General features: G+C 39.4%; 1 protein-coding gene across 1 annotated transcript in view; it reads left to right on the top strand.

Annotated features, from left to right (window-relative positions):
* Positions 1 to 22,541, top strand: part of Map4 (microtubule associated protein 4) — a 167,873-nt gene that overhangs the window by 123,361 nt on the left and 21,971 nt on the right. The window contains 4 exon segments of the mRNA XM_074060345.1: positions 1 to 41; positions 44 to 1,162; positions 4,684 to 4,713; positions 21,621 to 21,727. Coding sequence (XP_073916446.1) covers positions 1 to 41; positions 44 to 1,162; positions 4,684 to 4,713; positions 21,621 to 21,727 — 1,297 coding nt within the window.

Genomic DNA, 22,541 nt, shown 5'->3' with positions numbered 1-22,541 from the left:
ATGGGCTATGTGGACGAAAATAGAAATATTACAATTACCTGCCTGAGAACACTGTCACAGCAGATGAATAAGTCAGCTCCTTTAGAGGCTATGGAATCAGTAGCCTGTGAAAAACTGCCCACTCCTACTCCTCAAGTAGTAAAAGAAGGTGATGCCTTACCAGACACTTTGACAAAAAGCGGGCAAGAAAGAGCCCCAGCCCAGATTTCTAAGTTACTAGTGGATACCTGCAGCGAAAATGGAATCCCAAAGCAAGAAAACCTTGAGGCTCCCTGTGTTGCTATACCCTCCACAAGCACAGAAGGAATTGCTTTGACTTTTACAGCAGCTAGAGTATCAGCTGATAGGCATGGAGATCACTTAAGATCTCTTAAGAGTAAAGGTGAGTTTGCTGTTCCCAGGAAAAATGAAGGAGGGATTGATAAAGGGCATGTGGTAGGAGAATCTGAGTCAGGGCACTGTGATACCTCTAAGCATTCAGTACAGCAAATCACAGAACTATCAAACAGGCACATTCTTCCTGGAGTGCCTGCAGAAGACCACAGCCTGCTAGGAGAGGTCCTAGAAGCACATGGAAATAGAGGTGATTTCCCAGCATCTCCAGTAAATAAAGGGGAGACTGAGAAAGGCCTTGCTCCAGCTCACAATCCTGATTTATTAGAAGATAAAGCACAAAAGCTCAGTTTCTGTGAAAGCCAAAATACCAAAGACAGAGATTCCAAGGGCCTAAATATTTTGAGTACAGAGGTAGATACAACTCTTTTCCCTCCAAAAAGTGAAAAGAATAAATTAAAAGAAATTAGTTTGGCTTGTCCAGTCACAAAATTGGAATGTGTTTCTGTGCTGACACCAGAACTCCAATCTGATTTCTCATGTGGCAAAGTTGAAATTCCTCCTTCAGGGGTGGTAGATAAATTAGTAATGACTGCTTCCAAGGATCTTCAACTCCCAGAACTCAAAGATAACATCGTGGAAGCACCTCAGAAAATGACAGAAAAATCTGAAGCAAAGGTACAGAGTGAAAGGAAGAAGGAAAATAAAAGCAGAATGGCTGAACCGTTGAAAGGCTACATGAGACCTACCAAGTCTCGAGGACTTACTCCACTTTTGCCGAAGTCTATAAGCCAGGAAGGCGAGAGATCCAAGCAACTGAAGTCTAGTGGTATGAACCTGCTGTGGGGAAATGTGTGTGCTTGTGGCATCAAAAAGGCGAAAAGCTTGTGCCTTGGTTCTATCCATACTCTAATCATCCTTGTTAATCATTGGTTTGTTGTCATGAAAACCTGTAACTTTACTTATGTACCCTGTGCCCAGCTTCAAGAGGCTGATGATTTGGTTGCATGTTTTTTTATCCAGCACTGAGCCTTGAATTTTAAGGGAAGTCTATCACCATCCGTTACTCTTTTTTTAATTGTGCTGCCTTTGTGTAAAGTTTACAGCAGTAATTTTAATCATTTATTATGAGAATTCACAGGAGGAGAAAATATTCTTGTGTTTAGCTGAGTATGTGAGGGGTTTTTTGGTTTGGATTTTTTTTTTTTTTTTTTTTTTTTTTTTTTTTTTTTAGTGGTACTGGGTACAGGGCCTACCATTTGCTAGTCAGTCGCTCTACCACTTGAACTACTCCCCTGTCCCTTTTTGATGTAGTTATTTATTTTTTTCTGATAGAGTCTCACTCTTCTTGCCCTGGCAGACCTGGACTATGATCCTCTTATTTACACTCTGCTTTTTAGACCTCCCGTATAGTTGGGATGACAGGCATGTCCCACTACACTTAGCAGTTTCATTGAAATGAAAGTCTGTATAACTTGGTCTGAAACCAGGATCCTCCCAATCTCTGCCTCCCAAGTGGCTAGAATTATAGGAGTGAGCCACCATGCCCAGCCAGGGTGTTTTTTTTTGTTGTTTTTTTTTTTAGTTGCTTTAATATATAAGTAGCTTGTACTGGTGGGACTAAAATCCAAATTGCTTTTAGATGAAATAAAAATGATTTTCCTTCGGAGGAAACTAGCATTAGTAGGCACTGATTTTGTTTCTGGTGTTGGGAAATGATCTCTCAACGATGCAGGCACATTTTCTGACCAGTTTGCTGCTCTCAGCCATTGGCCAATAGATGGCATACTGGTTAGAGTACTGAGGATAGTTTTGGCCCATGTTGGAGAATTTTTTTCCCTCTAAGAAGGACACAATCATGGCTTCCCTGAGCCTAAAATTTTGTGTGTGTGTGTGTGTGTGGTGCTGGGGTTTGAACTCAGGACCTACACTTGTGCCACTCCATCAGCCCTTTTTGTGTGTGTGTGTGTGTGTGTGTGTGTGTGTGTGTGTGAGAGAGAGAGAGAGAGAGAGAGAGAGAGAGAGATGGTTGTTTTCAAGGTAGTGTCTCGCAAACTATTTGCCCAGGCTGGCTTCGAACTGCAGTCCTCCTGGTCTCTGCCTCCTGAGTATCTAGGATTACAGGCGTGAGCCACCAGCACCTGGCTAACATTTTCTTTTTTTGTGATTCTGGGACCGTTAAAACCCAGGGTCTTAAACAAGTGTTCTACCACTGAGCTCAATCCCCAGCCCATGATGCTCTTTCTTAATCACCAGCTTGCATGATGCATCTACTAACTTCAGAAATTTATAATGGCAAAAAATACAAAGCAGTTGATCTTAGTAACCAAAGAAGCCAGTCAGACTTTTTGCAGAGGCTTCATTGTGTAGGTTTTTGTTCTGCATGGTATGGTTTCTTTTGGGGGAAAGCTTGTGCTATTGCATGAATTTGTACCAGTAAAAAATATTTGCTGTGTGAGTAAAGGATGCTAAAGGTGGCAATTTGCATATGATATTCTCATCTTTTCTGCTTTTGTTTTCCTTCTAGTAGCTACCCTATTATCCAGGCAAAAAATGAAGTACAGTAGTGCATAGAGGGCACCTCACATTCACATTCTTAGCCTTGGTTTCTAGGCCAGTTCTTTAGTTTCAGCAGTAATCAAAAGAGTAACATGTAAATTTTATGAAGACTTAGACCATATTTCCAAAGAATTGTAGAGGATTTGGTTTTTTGGGGAAGCAGGCGGTGCTATAGAGTTTTATGGAACATGCCTTGGTCAGGCCAGACTCAGAGTCTATGTATTATGAATTGAGGGGAGCATAATATGTTTTGGATACAATTTATTGTTCCTTCTCTAGATGGTACCACAGATTTTCCTTCAGAACAACATGTACTTTTTTAAACAGTTAAAAAAATTTTTTACTTATTTTTTGAATAAACATTCTTATTGTACAGAGAAATACACATTAAAATATAAGTGTGCCTCCCTCCATTAAGCCCTTTCCTGTTTTCCCTCTTCAAAGGCAACCAATTTTAATAGTTTTGTAAACATTCTTCCAAAAAATTTATGTATACATATTTCCTGATTTTTTTTATAAATGAGACATGACATACATACTGATAGCTACTTTGCTTTTTAAAACTTAACAGTTTTTAAAGAGATCCTTACAAATCAAGCACAGAGAAAGCAGCCCCATTCTTTTTGATAGGTGTATAGTATTCCATAGTATGAATATACCCTAATGCACTGTACTACTTCTTATAATCTTTTTTCTATATATTTGGGAATGCATTCAGGGCCTCATGCTTGGTAGGCAGGCACGCTTACTGCTTGAACCACTCCATCAACCTGTACTACTTCTTTATTGATGAATATTTAGTTGTTTTCTATTTTTTTATTAGAAATGAGCTGCATAAACTATTCTTATATTTACAGAATGCCATACTTGTGTAAATACATCTGAATAATTAAAAAGGGTTCCAGAGTAGAAGCTCTGGATTGAAGAAAAGATGTTCATAATTTTGGAAGGTGTTGCCAAATCGCTTCCCATAGAGCCACAGAGATTTGCCAGAGTTACACTCCACCATCAGCACAGTGTACTGATTTGATATGTGAAAAGTTATTTCTCAAGATCAGTTTATTTTGTTTTATTTAATGATAAAATGTATTGCTGAGTATATAAAACCCATCTCCATTCTGTGTTTATAAAAATATTTTCTATTAATTTTTAACTTTGCACATTTTAAGTCCATTATCCATCTAGAATTTCCTTGTTAGAGGGTTTTGTTTTTTGTATGCTTTGTTTATATAATGTGAGCTAGAGTTACTTGATCATCTCAGTATCATTTGTGTAACTTATCTCCCAGTGAAATACCATCCATGTTATGTTTGTTGTGTTTCTGGACCATCTTTGTGATTCATTGATATTTCAGGCTTCAGTAACACCATGTGGCTTAATATTCTATTTTAATGTGTAATAGGACAAACACCACCTCTTGCCCTGTTGCTCTTTTTCAGTTTTTTTTTTTTTTTGACTATTACTGCTTTTTTATTATTACATATATACTTGAGAATATGCTTGTATAATTTTATAAAAGTAAAAGTAACCCACTCTATTTTTCTTGGAATCACTACATTTCTAGATTATCCTAGGGAGGGTTGATATTTTTTATTTTCAGTTTGTCTGTTCATCAATATAATATGGACTGACAGAATGGCTCAAGTGGTAGAGCACCTGCCTTGCAAGCACAAGGCTCTGAGTTCAAACCGCAGTACCACCAAGAAAAAAAAAAGCGAATCACCATAATGTATCTTTCATGTTTTCAAGTGTTAATCCATCAACAATGTTTTTTATATTTTCTTCATGCAGATACTGTCCAGGCAGCAGGTGAATGTGCAGGTACAGAGCTACACATTGGGGTTAGCAGGTTGGGGCTCTAAGGCAAGGTACTAGTAGAACTGGAAGCATAGGGATTTGTGATATGGGACTAGGCAGGATAACCCCTCATGCTCATCCACCCTTGGTTCATATAGGCACTGACATTTTATGCATGACTGATACTAGATGTGACCCTTATTAAATTTTATCTTTGCTCCTTATTTTGAATCATTCATGTTAACTGTCCTTAGACTACCACTACCCTAGATTATCACCTATTTTGTCCTCATTTGTCCTGTGGTCAGATGGTATTACTTATGGTTTCCACTAAAGATATCAATGATGTCAATAAAAATAATACTACTTATCATATACTTAGTGAATATTATGTGTCTGGTTATCCATAGATAGCAGCTATTTCTCTCTACTTCATACACACAGACACTAATGATACTTTGAAGGATTCTCTCCATTTTATAGGAGGCCCTCAAGACTAAGGTCATACAGATAGAGAGGTAGCAGAGCTAGAATTTGTACCCAAGTCTTTTTGACTATAGGTTCATGCTTTCTTCATTCTTACCTTAGAAGAACCTTCCAGAAGTTTTAGTTGCTGCCAAAGAAAAAGGTTGACAATTAGTAACTATATATTTTTGTTTTAGTAGCTAAGCATTAGCTAAATTCTTCCAGCTGAAGAAATAAAGACGTATCTGAGGTCATAAATTGTGAGCAGTTAATTTAGGATTAGGATCTAGGTCTTTTGGCTCTAACATTTTATTCTCCATACAAAGCCTGTGTTTGATTTATTCATGTATTCTTACTATGTAACACAGAGCTTTACATATATGTGATGCTTAAAGACATTTTTGAATAATAGATTAATTATCTTTTGCTGTTCTTAACCTGTTTGGAAGTAGAGAAAGTAAATATATTACTAAAGTCGCTTCTAGCTTACTGTTTTCTCTCCTGTTAAAGTTTCATGCTACCCTCATCCTTGGGAAAACTTTAGCAGAAGGTTTTTCTGTTGTTTTTGTTTTTGTTTTTTTGCATGTTGTTGTAGGCAAGGAAATTAATGACTTACTTTAGGATGTCTGAGCTCATCTTACCAGAAAAAAGACTTTATGAGGGACTGTTTTGTGTAAAGAGGAAGCAGAAGTTTGAAAAGACATTCCATATTGAATTCTAGTATCTGCTCTTTTTTAGTTGTTCTCCTGAAAACCACGAAGAGCTGTGTGTGACAGGGCACTTGGGTACTGTTACTGCGAAGGGAACAGTTTGGAGTCTCTATAGATGAGTGTTTCCTTTGCCATACTGAAGCCTTTTTATCTGGCTTTGTTTCTTTTTCTTCAGTTTGCTTGAGCTCATCAACTGTCTTCTAGCAGCTGGGAATGTCAATTTCTGGTAGGAAATTCTCTTGGTGTGAAATGAAGTAATATATAAACCCAGAATCCTAACAGTTTCAAGGACCTTGTACACAAATAAAATATGTGTACATATTTTGCATATATTTTCATGAAAAAATCATTTGTAATCTTAGAAGAAGTTGCTACTATTTTACAACTGGAAAAGTCCCTTTTGATAATATCTTTTCTTACCAGGGTGCCATTTGTGAAATGTCTTTCCTCATTGCTTTCTCCCACTTGCCTTCTCATTCTGACTTTTTCTTACGAGCATATTAATTAAATTTATTGGGATTCCATATGTCGCATAGCTAAAAATAGCTACCATTTATTGAAATTTACTATATGCCCAACACTGTTTCTAAACTCCTTTAACCCTCAAGCAATCTTGTGTGTCCAGTGCTACTATTACCTTGTTTGAGAGAGAATATCTATTTATCTATTTATTTTTTTATTTTTTTTGCGGTACTAGGGCTTGAACTCAGGGCCTTCACCTTGAGCCACTCCACCAGCCCTATTTTTGTGAAGGGTTTTTTGAGATAGGGTCTCTTAAAGTATTTGTCCAGGCTGACTTCGAACCGTGATTCTCCTGATCTCTGTCTCCTGAGTAGCTAGGATTACATGCGTGAGCCAGTGGCACCCGGCCTCTAAATATTTTTTTTGAATATTGGTTCAAACTAGTGGTTATCCTGCATTTGTCTGTCTGTGTATGTATGTATTTTGAGGGATGGCTAGTGATTGAACCTAAGGCCTCACACACATGCACTCTACCACTGAGTGACTTATCCTAGTGTGTGTGTGTGTGTGTGTGTGTGTGTGTGTGTGTGTGTGTGTGTGTGTGTGTGTGTGTGTGTTGGGGATCAAAACTAGGGCCTTACATATGCTAAGGCAAGCCCTCTTCCTGAGCTCCACCTCTAGCCCCTTAATGCCCTGCTTTTAAAAGGATGGTCTTCCCTTCACATTCTTTCACCCCTCATTTTTATTCTCTGGCTGTCAAAGCATTAGGGGATTTGGGAAACAAATGATAAATAATTTAGTTGCTGTATTTAATCTCTGTAGATGTGTTCACTTCTTTAAAATATGAAGGTAACAGTAAAAGAACTTTCCATTCTTATTTTCATCTGTGACAACTCCACTAATGGCAAATCATCTTATTTGTGAACAGATTGAAATTGTTACTCTTTACAATGTTTAGCCATGATGATAATTTGTGTTAAGTTTAGACAAAAATCTAGTTGTATAAGCATTGTCCCTACCTTGTGACCAGACAAGCCCTTGGAGGCTTGACATATTATTATATGTCTGATAAAAGAGTCTTAGAAACTACCTTCTGATCAGGTACACAGAAATATATGTACTTTCATCAGACTTAAACAAAATGAAATGGAACCTGAATCTTTAGCCCAAAAGACATTCTAAATCTCTAGTTCTTAGGAGATACCGAAGACAGGTTTAATGATGAGAAGGATCAGGTCAAATGATACAGTGGCAATATAAAAGATCTACTCAATGGATCAGACCTATATCATTTGCTCCTTATCATATCTTTTATGAAAGCCCATTTACTGTATGTTAGGCACTGTGCTGGTCACCCACATGGCTGAAATGGACAGGTTCCTATCCTGGAAATGCCCCCAGGAGAGGCATAAAAATAACATAAAAAATTACCATGTAGTTTCCAAGTCCTAGGAAGGGGAAGAGTTTTGGATCATGGAAACCTTGACTTGCAAATAACGGGCATGAGGCATGATTTGGACTTTTGGGCATTTAGTTCACTCATTCATTTAACAGATACCAAGTAGGTTATTCCCATACTCTAAAAGTTGATAGTAAAAGATAGTCTCTACTCTTTGAAGGATTCCAGACAAGGGGAAATAAGCACATAAATAGATAACTTTAGTGAGAATAAAAGTGTGATGTTACGGGGTATGAATGCTTCTGGAAGTGTGGCTAAGAGTTTGCTTAGCACAGTAGGGCAAAGCACTGTAGGTACTATCTTGTGTAATGGCATAGTGACGTGCAGTTGCATGGAATATTTGAGGAATAACAAACATTGTGGCTTGGCATGTAAATCATTAGGGAAACTGAAATCTTTTAAGGAATACAGAAAGTTTTTTTTATTTTTTGACAGTACTGGGGTTTAAACTCAGGGCTTCACACTTGCTAAGCAGGTAGTCTGCTGCTTGAGCCACACCTCCAGCCTGTGAAGTCTTTTGAGATGAGATTAGGGAAAAGAAGATAAACTTCTAAAGACTTGTGAACATCCTGCATGCCTCCACAGATAGGATCTTAGATTTATGGTAGAAGTCACTGGGAGGAACAATTGTATTTCTACCTAGTATTAATTGTATAATTTTCTTTTTCTTTTTTTGGGGGGGTGGAGGGTGGGGAGGTATTGGGAGTTGAATTCAGGGCCTCGTGCTTGCTAGGCAGGCACTCTACCACTTGAACCACTCCTCCAGCCAGATGATTTTGTTTTCTATTGTGAGAATTTTCTATTGTGAGGATAGTGCTATGCTTAAAATAATAAAGGCCTGTAATTTCCAAGTTATACTTCTTGAATTTTTCATTTACAAACGTTTTAATGGGTTCACATAAATCAGACTAACTTCAGTATTTTCAGTCTGTTTCATTCCCAGTTTTTGAAAGTTAATCAGAGAGAATTATGGTGTTCTTGAACATATACTAAGAAATGTTTCTAAAATTCAGTAGACTATGGTTTTGAAAAATATGTAAAACATAATCATTTACTTTCATGTGAGAAAACATTGTAAGTTCTCAGACTTCAGCTTATGTAGTAAAGAGTGTCATCAGTCATGTAATTAGTAGAATTATTTACTTTCATTTTAATGACAGTTTATTACAGTTGTTTCTTGCAGACAATAATAGAAACAGTGGGTCAATCTGGAAAGTAGTGTCGCTTTGGTAACTGATAAAAAAATGCAACAAAACAGTCATGGAGCTTATAAAAACCAAGGCCCTGAGCAGGTTAAATACTAGCTCCAGGTACAAGGCAAAAAACCAGAAACATCTGTCAGTACATACGTGGGAATCAGAAGCCTACAGACTGTGCCAAAGCCCTTGGAGTCTTTAACATGTGATTACATGTCTTAGAAACTATCTTTTGATCATGTAGAAATCCATGTGCTTTCATCATACTTTAACAGAATAAAATGGAACCTCAAAATCTTTAACCCAAGGGACATTCTGAATCACCACCTCTTGGGGAGGAATTGACAGCTTTATGATGGCAAGGATTAGGTCAAATGATATAGACTCAATGCAGAACAGATTTTTTCCTGTCCTGGGGTCTCAACTGAGGAATTTGTGCTTGCTTGAACCACCTCCAGCCCTCTGGAACAGATCTTTTATATGAGCCTAATTACTATGGTGTTAGGCATGGTATTTGACATGACATGTCATCCACATGACAGAAATGAACGGGTCATATGCCTGTATTCTAGATGCTCCCAGGAAAGTAATAAAAATAAAACATTACCATGTAGTTTTTAAATCCTAGAAAGGTGAAGAGTTTTGTAAAAACAAGGATTCACTTTGGGGGGAGGGAGTCTGGAAGACTCCACATAAGGGCATTTAAGTGAGTTCTGAATGCATATGAATAGACTCTAGAGGTAAGGAATACCATTGTTAGCAGAGGCTAGAATTGAAGTCTTTCTGGTTCATAAGTATGTTTCTTTTTACCTGGCCAGACTTATCCTTTTAAGGCTTTGTGCTGTCTACCAACTCAATATAATATTGCAGTGACTGGGAAGATCCTTGCTGTAGCTATTTCCTGTGGGTAAAAGTACATTCCTGAGCCAGATGATTCTGAATTGACTTATACTGAGAAGACCATCCTCAGTAGCAATTACTCCATACTAGGTTGTCCCCATTGTTTACTATCTAGATAACATTCACCTCGTTTGAAGAAGAACACATCCACTAATATTGTTCTATATGATCTTGGAATGTATTGCAAAGGCAATAGTGTCATCTAACTATGAGCCACTCTGGCCCTCACCCTCTATAGAGCTTCTGGATTTCCACTTTTTTCTCAGTGAAGCAGGCCCTACCTGCCACCTCAGAGCCTGGAGGGAAATTCTCAGTATTGTGCTCTATGAAAGGAGGTTAACATAAGTCTGTGTTCTCAGGGTTGGGGCTCAGGTGGTAGAGCCTAGCAAGCACAACTCCCTGAATTCAAACTCCAGTACCACCCAAAGAAAAAAAGAAAAATCTGTTCTCTTGAGAATGCACAATATTAACAGAAGATTGCTAATGAATGTCACTCACACCTTACTCATTCTTTTCATAATTAAAATAAACCATGATCATGCTTGAAGAATAAACACTGAAACTAAATGCATTGCTTCTTTTTGTTTGTTTTTGGTTTTTTTTTTCATAGTAAGTGAATTTATTAGCTTTTATCTACTAAACAGCAACTTTCAACAATGCCAGAAATTACTGGATACAAAAAAAACACTCCTAAAAGTGTTCCTACACATTTTTTTTCTTCTAAGACTTATTTTATTTTTTATTGTTTTATTATTCATATGTGCATACAATTTGTTTTTGTTCTTTTTGAGACAGGGGCTCATGAGGTAGGCCAAACTGACCTCAAACTTGTGAGCTTCCTGCCTAAGCCTGCCAAGTGCTGGGATTACAGCACCATCACACCCAGCCTGCATTGCTTCTTATTCTTCCTTATTTCAAATTCTTTTTTAACCCCAAACACATATACACATATACATGCAAACTGTATGTTAACTTGGGAGAATTAATTTATTTATTGGTGGGCCTGGGATTTGAACTCAGGATGGGCTTTGCTGTTTGAGCCCACCTCCAGCACAGCTTCGGAGTTATTAATTGATCACAAAATACAATTACGAATTAAACCTTGAAGCACTTTTCCTCACTGATAAAAACAGAGACCTTAAAACCTGGCAGAGATGGGCACTGGTGGCTCATGCATGTAATCCTAGCTACTCAGGAGGCAGAGATCAGGAGGATCGTAGTTTGAAGCCAACCTGGGCAAATAGTTCATGAGACTCTTATCTCAAAAAAAAAAAAAGAAAAAATCACACAAAAAGGGCTGGTGGAGTGGCTTAAGTGCTTAGCAATCATGAGTTCAACCCCCAGTACCATCAAAAACAAACAAACAAACAAACCACCCCAGAAACATTAAAATGGAGAGTCAGGTATGATAGTACAGGCCTGTAATCCAAACATTCAGGAGGCTGAGGCAGGAGAACAGTGAGTTCTAGGTCAGCCTGGACTACGTAGTGAGATCCTGTCTAAAAAGTGAATAATAAATTAGGAAAAGGAATGGTTTTTTTTTTTTTTGTCTTTTTCTTTTGGTGCTAGGGATTGAGCCCAGGATTTCACACATTGCTAGGCAAGTGCTCTACATAAGCTACATCACCAGCCCAGGATGTGTAAGATTTGAAGGTAACAGAGACTTGGAATTCTAGTTATTGCCTTTGCCTTAAAAAAAAAAAGAAAAAAGAAACATAAAGCCCCCCAAAAATTAGTGGGGAAAGTCTAGGTAGACTGGCTAGAGCTAAAAGTAATTTAGCTATCAGGAGCAAGTTTCCATTCTTGTTTACATAAGCATTTTGTGCCTCTTCAGAATATGAGGAATATGAGGGTCAACTCAGATTGCACTTTCTTCAGGTGTACTGCTACATGCCTCAGTCATGCCTCTGCTAAAAGGCAGCACCCTTTCATGAGGCAGGATGGTTACTGAACTTGTGCTAGAAATCCAAATTAAAATCATACTATAAATTGGACATAGTAGCAGCCCTGTGATACCTTGAATGTGTCTTTGAATCTTTTTTATTGAGATGTGAGAAAATGTTAAAACTGTAAAACTGGGATGCCCCTTAAAGATTTCCCTCATTTTACAGATGAAAAAGCGAAAGCTGGGAGTGGTTAAATGAATTGCTCAGAATCTTTATTAAGTGGCACAAAGAGATTTGACAATCTGGTCTTCTGACTCCAAGCTGAACTCTCATTTTCCCCACAAAGCAAAGCTAGAAGGTATTGGTAGATGGAAGGGTTATGCGTGTGTCTTTGGGGAAAGGTGAATAGTTCTTGATTGGAAGGGGTTGTTGAATCTTACCTGACATCTAAGGTAATTTCCAAACTTTTGCCTTTGGTGTATTTGAACTGTATGGTGTTACGATACCTTCCCCATCTGTAGAATTTCACAATTTTCATTTTATATTGTACAGATTTAAATTATATTACTCAGATGTAATATATGTACTAGAAAGTAAGGAAACCAGAATTCATCTGTGTGTCATTACCAAGGCCTTTCTGTACCCAAGGCTCTCCTCTGATTTTTTCCTATTACTTATTAGAATCATGACCCTCCTGGTACCCCCTTCATTTCTTTACACATTGGTTGGTTGCTAACACTCAAGTTGGGAGCTTGAGTAAATTATATCAGTGGTATAAAGTAGTTAGAGAAGCCTTGGGGACAGAATTTCCAATTTAAAGAAAGTTTTCCTGGTTTGGATCTCAGAAATCTTTTCATGTTTTAAACTAAAGATGGAACAAATATTTAAAGCTGTAATCAGATCATTCCAGTTGATGACAAATGGCTTATAAATAAAACAAACTAGGGCTGGAGGTATGAAGCCAAAGAATGCCTGTCTAGCAAGTACAAAGCCCTGAGTTTAACCCCAGTACCTGCCCCCAACCCCCCACCAAAGAAAAAAAAACTGAACTACTTTTTTTTTTTGAGCTAGGGTTCAACTATGTTTCCTATGCTGGGCTCAAGTGATTCTTCTGCCTCATCCTCCAGAGTAGCTGGGACTACAAGCCAGTGCCACCACCTTTCTTTTCTTTTGTTCCTCTTGGAAAAACATTCTTGGTATTCTTGATAGAACATGTCATAATATCCTGTGTTAGTATAGGTAGTGACTTAAAGGCTAAACAACAAAAATCAACCTCGTTCAAAGTAGAATATGACTTATCCTCACAGCGTAACTTTTTTTCCAGGTATTTATTTATAAATCATTCAGTTCTGAATGTGCAATTCGTATGCTTACAGCCTAGGACAACAAAGGACCATGTGGCACTAAATAGGGACAGTGGGCTCTAGCGTATGGGAAAAACTCCAAGCTACAGATAGGTCTCTGCATTCTATACGACAGGAGAAAAACCGTCCTCAGTGTTTGCAGAGCTCAGTAGACTTGAAAAGAGAAAGGCTGGTGCAGGAAGGAGTGATCCAGCTCATGAAGAGGAACCAAGCAAGAGCAGGTTCAGGTGTTGTCTATAATTAGAGAAGGGTCCAATAATGTACTTTATAATTGGAATATATGTCCCCAAAGTCCTATTCACTGACGTCTTTAAATGAACCCTTTATTAAGCTCTTTTGTAGTGCAGAACTACAAACAGAGCTCTCAGGGATTTGGGGACCTCATCCAAGTCACTTTTCGAGTGAATTTGACAAGTTGCTATGACAGCAAACCTACTCTCCTTCTAAATACTGAATGTCTGCAATTTTGATATTACATTAAGGTGTTTTTTTAAGTGAAAATTTGAGCAATTTCCTGGAGTCATTCTTCAGGGATTAAAAGTGGGATTGGCAAATGAGTCTTGCTTATTTTTAAATAGTTTTTTGAGTGGGTGAATGTGGAACGGTAGGCATAGTATCAGGTAAATGAATGTGTGGGTTCACATGTCTCTATATCAGTGAATGAAAGCTGAAATAATTACTATCCTCAGTGTCTGGGTTGGCACCATAAGGTATTTTAAATTGCAGGTCTAACGTGCTAGTTAACAGGAAATTACATTTTCAGATTAACAGCTGCAGAAAACGGCATGTTCCTGTTTTCTTTCTCTTTCATTCTTCCTTCCTTTCAGACCTGGTAAATACTTTCAGCATCCAACTACTTAAGGAGAGGGGATTGGGAGAAAGACAGGTTTTACCATGAATTCTGGGGACTTGTTGTGATGTCACTGCAAGCTCTGTGTGTGATCGGAGGTGGTGTTAGAGCTCCAGGAGCTAGAGGGGGGAGAGCAGTGAAAGAGACGATGTCGCTCTCAGACAAGCAGCCAGCCTCTCTCACTGCTACATACAGTCAGTTGTATAAGGGCAAGCCTACAGAGTGCCAAATGGACTCATCAAAAGAAATCCGGCAAGCTGGATTCCAGTGGCAGAGAACAGAGGGCAAAGTGAATGAAATCGGGCTGAATATCAGCATGGACAGGCAGCTGAAAGACGGGTTTGTGAAGAATGCCAGTTTCCTGGAGCAGAATAAGCTCTGCTTTTTTGAGGGGAAGCTAGACAAAGAAGTCGTCATTGAATTGCAGGATAAGGAGTATCAAGCAACCTCCGGTCACCTTGAAAGCAGGTATGTGATTTCAGAAACCTGCCATCCCTTAGAGGGGAACTCAGTACATCAGAAGATAACTGAGTTCCATCTGGGACTCATAGAGGGGCCAGACAAAAACAAAGCCACTTTAGTTCAGGGGAATGTGGAAGGACAGAATGGACTAGAGACCAACAGCCAGCCAGATCTGGATTTTCCTAAGACTGCTGACATCCCCACCCAGTATGATAAGGAGCAGGAAACCAGTGTTTGGAACCCCAACTTTCATCCAGTGGCTCAGGACTCAAGGGAAGCAAATCCAGGAAGGGAAGAGAATGGCCTGGCCCCTGGCTGTCCAGTGATTGGAGTGGTGAATGATAACTCTATACAGCTTAAATGTGAATCCCCACTACTGGTGGCTATCACCCACCCAGCCCCCACTATTGAGCATTCATCAACTGCCATTCTCCCAGTCACTATGGTGGAGTTCACTCAGGAATATTTGAATACGGGCTCTCACATTAGTGGCCAGCGTAAGGAACTGGAGAAATTGAGTTCTACTGAGGAGGGGGCTATGCTTGACCAAGCCTCCCAGCAGAAAAAGGCAATGCGCCGGGCCCTATCTGAATGTTCTCACCTTTCCGTTCCCCTAGCTCTCAACCTTGCAGATAAGTATCCTGAGCCCCCTGTCCGAGAAGAACTTCCTTTTGGCTTACTGTCTCCAATCAGTAGCCCAGTACCTAGCCCTATGCCCAGGAATCTGGGAGCTTCTGCTATAAGGTGCTCCATGACAGTGGCTGATGAACAGACAGCTAGCTGCAAATTGAGTTCTGGGGAATTGCCCATCCTGTCTACTAAAGAGGTACCTCTCACTTGTGAGGAACCAGTAGCCAAGAAGAAAGAAGAATTAACCCACTTCGGCAACAGCAGCAGCAGCTCTGGGAACAAAGTACTCGGTACTGCTGGGTTATACCTCCATAGTAAGCTGGAGCAGATTCCTGAAGGAAGCAGAGAAAAAGGACAGAAAGATATTAATGAGACAAGAGTTAATTCATGCTTCCTGGTCTGCCAGGGAAGTGAGAAACAACCAGGACAGACAGCTCTGGCAGGGAAGAAAGAAATTGAGGTTACTGCAAGCCAGAGCATTCCATCGTTGCTGTGTGAAGAGGCTCCACGTGATGGTATGTTTCTAAATTTTGCCTCCATTGGGAACAAGCAGACAGCAAGAAAGGAGCCAAAGTGATAGATTAACAACAGGAGTGTCAGGCAGCTTGTTTCTGCTGGAGTCTGTGACTATCTGGGAAAAGCTTAATTTCCTTGCTTTGGAAGCTTGCTGGGAATGAGACAAGAAAGAGAATAAAGTGAATCTGGCTGGGTCAAGCTGAATGTCTGCTGGCATGACAGCATAGATTGAGGATGTGGCTTGATTGGGTTGGTGAGGTATGGGGTCTGGAGTAGTGGACATAAAAATTAGAGCCCCTTCTTTGACCTCATGTCATCATGTCCACCCCATCCCCCATCCTCCCATCCCCTCAGCTCCTGTTGGTTTGAACCAGATGATTCCTGAGCTCTAAACCATTCCATCACACTTGATTTATTTTCCATGCTTGAAAAATCTATGACTTTGCAGATCCACAATGAGTTTATCAGCACTGACCTCCTCTCGTTAAGTTGTGCTGTCTGGGTGGAAGCTTGTTTCTGTTTTCCTTTTGGGAACATTTTACTTTTGTTCAAGCTGAAAAAGAGCCTTTTAGAGTTGGCTATTTAATAGTCTTTTCCTGTTTGTCATGTTTGACCCAATCTTGATGCTAGTTTTCTCTTTCTATGTGTGTGTTGTGAGGATTTGTGGTGCACAGGAGAAAAAAGGGAAAGCAAAGAGGGGAGATACTTGCAACCTAATAAACAACTAAGTGCTGGCGTTCTTTGTGACTGCCTTCTGTCTCTTCCTGACCCTTTCCCCATCCCCATTCCCATCCCCCATCTCCCATCCCCATCCCCCACCTCCCAGGGCTGGTATTGGTGGTGGTCTAAAAAGTCTTTTTCTCAGCATCCAGTTTGAGCACAAAGTACCATTAACAAGCTTGTTAATGGGGATTTAAAGCAGGTGTTTTATTTGTTTTAAAAAGTAAGTTTCTTTTCTTGGGTCTGTTTTCTCTATTGCTTCCAATACATTTTTATGAAACTTTTTGCCTTTTCTTTTCTCTGAGAAAGAAAAGTGCTCTTCTAGGTGAGTAGTAAGTGGAATAGGATGTTGATGACTGGAAGTTTTTGGATTTTTTTGGAGATAGTGTTTCTTATAACTCTAAAATCATAAGAATTCAGCTGTACTGTGCTGTTTTGTACTTCTAGCAGTGGTAGACCTGCAAGGTTCTCAGGGACAGGCTTTTGTCATTTTTCTGTTGACCCCTAGTACCATGTACTGTTGCTGCAATGAAGATTTGTTGGGGGAGGGGTTGTTCTTTTCAGTTACTGGGGATCAAATCCAGGGTCTCACATAATGCTAGGCAAGTGCTTTAATACTGAGCTGCATCCGAACTCAGTATTATTTTGAGAAATGGTTTCATTTAAGTTGCCCAGGCTGGCTCAAACTAGCAATCCTCCTTTTTCAGCCACCCGAGTAACTGGGATTACAGTCAGGAACCACCAACCCCAACAAGATGATGGATAGGTAGTAACCATTGAAGACTTTTATTGTTTGAAAACAGGTTCATTCTAGTTCACACTAACAGAAAACCATGCTGATAGAAAAAAATTCCAGATGATTGACAAATTCATTCATCTGATAAATTCTGAATGCTGACTCTGCTAAACAAGATATAAACTATACAAAAAACTTTCATGTGTCATACCTATCATTTGCCAGTCGCTTTCTAGGCACTGAAAATTGTCCTTGTCCTAAAACAACTTACCATCTAGCTGGGGGGCTGAAATAGTAAAAGGGTTATAAATCATGAAACTTTTTTGGGGAGGCAATACTGGAATTTGAACTCAGTGCTTCATGCAAGTGCTCTACCACTTGAGCCACACCTCCAGTCTTTTTTCTTTTTTCTTTTCTTTTCTTTTTTTTTTTTTTTGAGGTACTGGGGTTTGAGCTCAGGGCCTCATGCTTAATAAGCAGGTGCTCTCCCACTTGAGCCATGCTGTCAGCCCCAGTCATTTGCTGTTAGTCATGTTGCTCAGGGCCAGCCTCCCGCCATGATCCTCCTACCTATGCCTCCACATGGCTGGGATTATAGCTGTGTACCACCATAACTGAACCTCATGAAACTTTTTTGAAGGAGGTAGCATTTGAGCTGGCCCTTGAAAATCTGTGATGCCCAGTAATACAGAGAGAGCCTTCCAGGCAATGAAACTCTTATAAGTAAAGGTTTGAAAGCTTAGATAGCTCACATTAGGTAAAAGAATAATGACTGGTCTTTATGGGACATTCCTTTAAGAGTTCTTAGATTGCAAAGAAAAGAAAATATACTCAGAGGAACTAGAATTTATTTAAGGAAAAAAAAAGTATTAGGCCAAGTGGTGGTTTGTACATGTAATCCCTGCACCGGCCAGACAGAGACAGGAGGATCACAATTTCTAGTCCATCTTGGGCTACGTAGCGAGACCCTGGCTCAAAGACAAGTACTAAACATTTATTGATAGCATATACAAGAATCTCAGAGAATCCAATTCCAGGAAGTACATCAAGGCTGTAGCTATCATGTGTGTCTCTCTTGGGATCTCTGCTTTTTCCTGCACATATGCTCTATTCTTTTCCCTTCTGGAAACTTGCTTTTTTTCTCTGTCATCTCTTATGTTCTTACTTCCTTTGTGACTGTGTTCTTTCCAGAACAGAGCAATATTGGGTTGCCATCATTCGGGCTCTGTGGCCAACTTTGTGCTGCTGTATATCACAGAGACCCAAGATTGCTTGACTACAATTTTCATGTCTTAATGTACTTTAGAGAGTAAGCAAGTAAACCCATATAATTGGCCCAGTTTGATCTAATCAATTTTGTGTACCAAGTATCCACCATTCCATTCACTTAGTAGCTTCTGTAGAGAAGAGTATGGGTTGAGCAAACATTCCAAAGCCATCCGTACAAACATTAGAAGGAACATCTGCCTGGTGCTGGTGGCTCACACCTGTAATCCTAGTTACTCATGAGGCAGAGATAAGGAGGATTGCGGTTCAAAGCCAGCCTGGGCAAATAGTTTGCAAGACCCTATTTCAAAAAGGCTGGTGGAGTGGTTCAAGGTGTAGGCTCTGAGTTCAAATTCCAGTACCACAAAAAAAAGGAACACCTGGAAAGTTGTTTGGTGTTCTATCTTGCCAAGTTTCAAATACCCCAATGAGAAATTTAAACTTCATTACTTATTACCATGTTTAAAAAAACTGATGACTATCTATGACAGAAAATAAAGTAGATCAAGGTTCTCGTTTGGAAAACTCATCTGTTCTAGTAGATAGGATGAACTGGGATTGGAAAATGGATGTATTAAGGGTGGGAGAAGATAATCCTGTGGTTTTGAGCTTGCTTTTCCCACTAGGTAGTAATACAAATATTAGAAATATTACCTACAACATAGAGAAGAAAGGGTTGCAAGAACGGAAGGAAGAAAGAAAGGAAAGGAAGGCTTTTTCTATTGCCAAAGGACTAGGACATGGGAAGTTCAGCAAAAACCTATTAGTGAATGCTAATTCCCTACCCATACTCAGCAGTGAGCTCAGTTGGCCTGTAGGTATACTGTCAGTTGAACCCAGGAGGACCTACCTATTGTCTGCTTCACACTCAGCAGGAACTATAAGCCTGATTTACTCAAACTGGGAGCAACAGCAAGGCTCATCCCTACCAGGTAATAGCACCAGTGGCACCTATAGGCCTGGTGTCTTACAGACCCTCTACCCAGTGTGGAGACCTAACTAGGTTTTCTCATCTCCTTCTCCCTAGCAGCATAAAGCAGCCCAGGTAGGTACTTCCCATCCACAGCACCCCTGGTAGTATTCAAACAGTAAGCCTGTCCACTCCAAGCAGCCAGAGAACAAGCCAGGGGAAGCTTTGTCCCTCCAGTGGGTACATCATCATTTAGTTCTTAGTGGGGTGGCCCAGGAAAGTGCTTTCATCCCTTTCAGGCAGTAGCAGCAGGGACTGAGAGCTTCAAAAGAGCCAGAAGAACACAGCAGGTCAGAATCCCATTGCAAGGTCTCTCAACACTGAATTTTCATTGGAACTACAGCCAGAACCTATGTATCTAATATAAACAGAGTGGCCCACTGAAGTACACAAATTAAAATTTTAAAGCAGCCGTCATTTAATTGCTTTAAGCAGTTACAAATTTTCTTGAAACAAGTGAAAAACTAGCTGGGTGCTTGGTGGCCCATGCCTGTAATCTTAGCTACTCAGGAGACAGAAATCAGGAAAATTTCAGTTCAGGACCAGCCCAGGCAGAAACAAGACCCTATTCTCAAAAATACCCAAAACAAGCTGGGCGCCTATGGCTCATTCTTGTAATCCTAGCTACTTGGGAGGCTACAATCGGGAGGATCAACGTTTGAAGCCAACCCGGGCAAATAGTTTGCAAGGCCCCATCTCCAAAATAACCACTGTAAAATGAACTGGAGGTGAGGCTCACACAGTAGAGGACCTGCTTTGCAAGTGCAAAGCCCTGAGTTCAAAACCCCAGTCCCACAGAAAACAAAAAAGTTATTTCAGGCTGGACTCAGTGCTGTATGTTTATTTCCCACTTAAACAGGGAAGCACAAATAGGAGGATCACCATCCAAGCCAGCTGGGCATAAAGCGAGATCCAAAACTAACCAATGCAAAAAGGGCTGGTGGAGTGGCTCAACTAGTAGAGCAATTGCCTAGCAAGCACAAGACCCTGAGTTCAATCCTCAGTAAACACAAGTTGTGTCATTCGTTTGCTTTTAGAAACAATTCTGTGGCAAAAAAAACAATCTTGAGTGTTTGTCAGTTTGCAAGTATATGAATATACCTCTAAAACAAACTTCTAAAAATTGAGATTCTGAAACTTTCTTTTTTTGGTGAGACTGGGATTTGAACTCAGGACTTTGTGTTTACAAAGCAGACACTCTACCACTTGAGCTACAGCTCCAGCCTGGAAAGTGAAATTCTGAACTAGAATTTATCTGCATCCAAAATTTTCAGAGCCTTTGCTAAACTTCTATGCTGGTTTACATACCTATCAACAGTGTATTTCTTCATCTTGTCCCCACAGTTATTTTCAAATTTTAGGGCTTGACAATATGTTAGGTTAAAAATAGCATTTCAATCTTGTTTAATTTTCTTTTTCTCCCATCATACCTAAGATTAGATATATTTTCATATTTCCAAAGGCAATTTATATTTAAACTGTGTTCATATTCTTCAGATCACTTTTTTTCTCATGGGTTGTTGGCGTTACTTATTTGTAGAAGTGATTTATATAATAAATTCTTTGTCTTTGATATGTGCTTCAAATACTTTCTTTTTGGCATTTGCCTTTTGACTTTTTGTTTTTTTCTTTAGTCACACTATCTTACTGTCTCTGGATTTTTTGCCAGTTAGAAAGACCTTCCCCCATATATTTACAAATTTCATAATTAAAAAAAAATTTCTTTTCATAGTGTTTTAATGCTTTCAGGCATAGCCCTATTAAAATCTGGAGTAGCCCCTGGACATAGAGGAGTCTATGCTGCTTTATTTCTGGCCCAGGGTCTGGTTATCTGGGTCGCTGCTAAAACTAGAGCAAGTTACTCTCATACATAAAGTAGTTTTTTTTTAAACAAGAAAAGGAAGTAAGGAGAGGACATTGGATGATCTTCTGGCTCTTACCCCATCTCTCACCAACAGTTGTTCCAAGAGATTGACTCTGGTAGAAGAGGTTTTTGTCCCCTGTGTACTCCGGAAGCTAATGGTTGGGAATAGAACTGCTTTGCTGGTCTCAAGGGAATGAAAAACAAACTTTCTTTCCACCGATCATTAGTGCAAATACCACTTAGATTGCTTGTCCATAGGGACAAGTGCTCAGAATCTCTGGAATCTAAATCTGTCCTCTGTCACAGCAAGAACTTGCCACATTTCAGTAGCATAGCCCTGTGTTTTTTGTTTTTGTTTTTGTTTTTTTCCAGAAAGAAGTGCTATTTAGTGGTCTGTCTCTGCTAAGCCTTGCATTTTCAAAATGGGTATAAAGTACATTTACTTAAGAGTGATTCTCATTCCCTCCATCCTTAGGAATTGTCAGACCAGAAGAAGGAAATACTGCTGTGAGTGTGACCGGAAATGACATTACTACCCCTCCAAATAAGGAGCTCCCACCAAGCCCAGAGAAGAAAACAAAGGTAAGTGCTATAATGGTGGTTATCTTCTGCTATAATTTTTCAAAACAAAACTTTCTGCTATGAATCATTAATGCAATTTCCTTTTTCTGAGCTATTTTGTGAGTCTTTGCTCAAGTTTGGATGTACTTAGAAAATATCTTATATTTCAGTTTTACCATAGGGGCCTAACCCAAACATTAAGATTCTTGCCTTTGACCCTTTTATCTTGTATATCTATAAAAAATATTCTATAGAGATTGTTTCTGCTTTTAACGACAACAAAAAAGCACAGCGGTATTCTTAATCTGTGTTCATAAAAAGGAAATGCAGATTTTTTAAAAGTAGATCATAACTGAAGACTGGGATATAGTGATCTTGCCTCATCATGATAAGGGTGTAATAAAAGCAGGGCATGGTGGTGTGTGCCTATAATGTCAGCAATTTTGGAACCTGAGGTTGGAGGCCAATCTGGAGATCCATCTCAAAAAAAACCACAAATACATGAAAGATCCAGATAATAATGACTTAATCCCTTGCTGATGATTATTGGAGGCACCAAAAGCAGCTAATAATATAAAGCTATTACTGAATTTAAATGTTATGTGCCAAACTGTTGGAATTTGAGGCACTATAATTAAGAAATGATTCCCACAGGGCTGGGGGTATAACTCAGTAATAGAATGTGTACTTAGCATGTGTGAGGCCCTGGGTTCAATCCCCAGCACCAAAAAGAAAGTAAAAATTAAAAATACCCAATTTTCTTCATCTCTATCCTGGTGTCATTCTACTGTTTTCTGAGCTCAGAAGAAAGGATTGCTAATTTTTAGTTGCATCA

This window comes from Castor canadensis, chromosome 17, assembly GCF_047511655.1.
Source record: "Castor canadensis chromosome 17, mCasCan1.hap1v2, whole genome shotgun sequence".
NCBI lineage: Eukaryota > Metazoa > Chordata > Mammalia > Rodentia > Castoridae > Castor > Castor canadensis.
The sequence above is the reverse complement of the archived record's forward strand: the minus strand, read 5'-3'. Positions and strand labels throughout refer to the sequence as shown.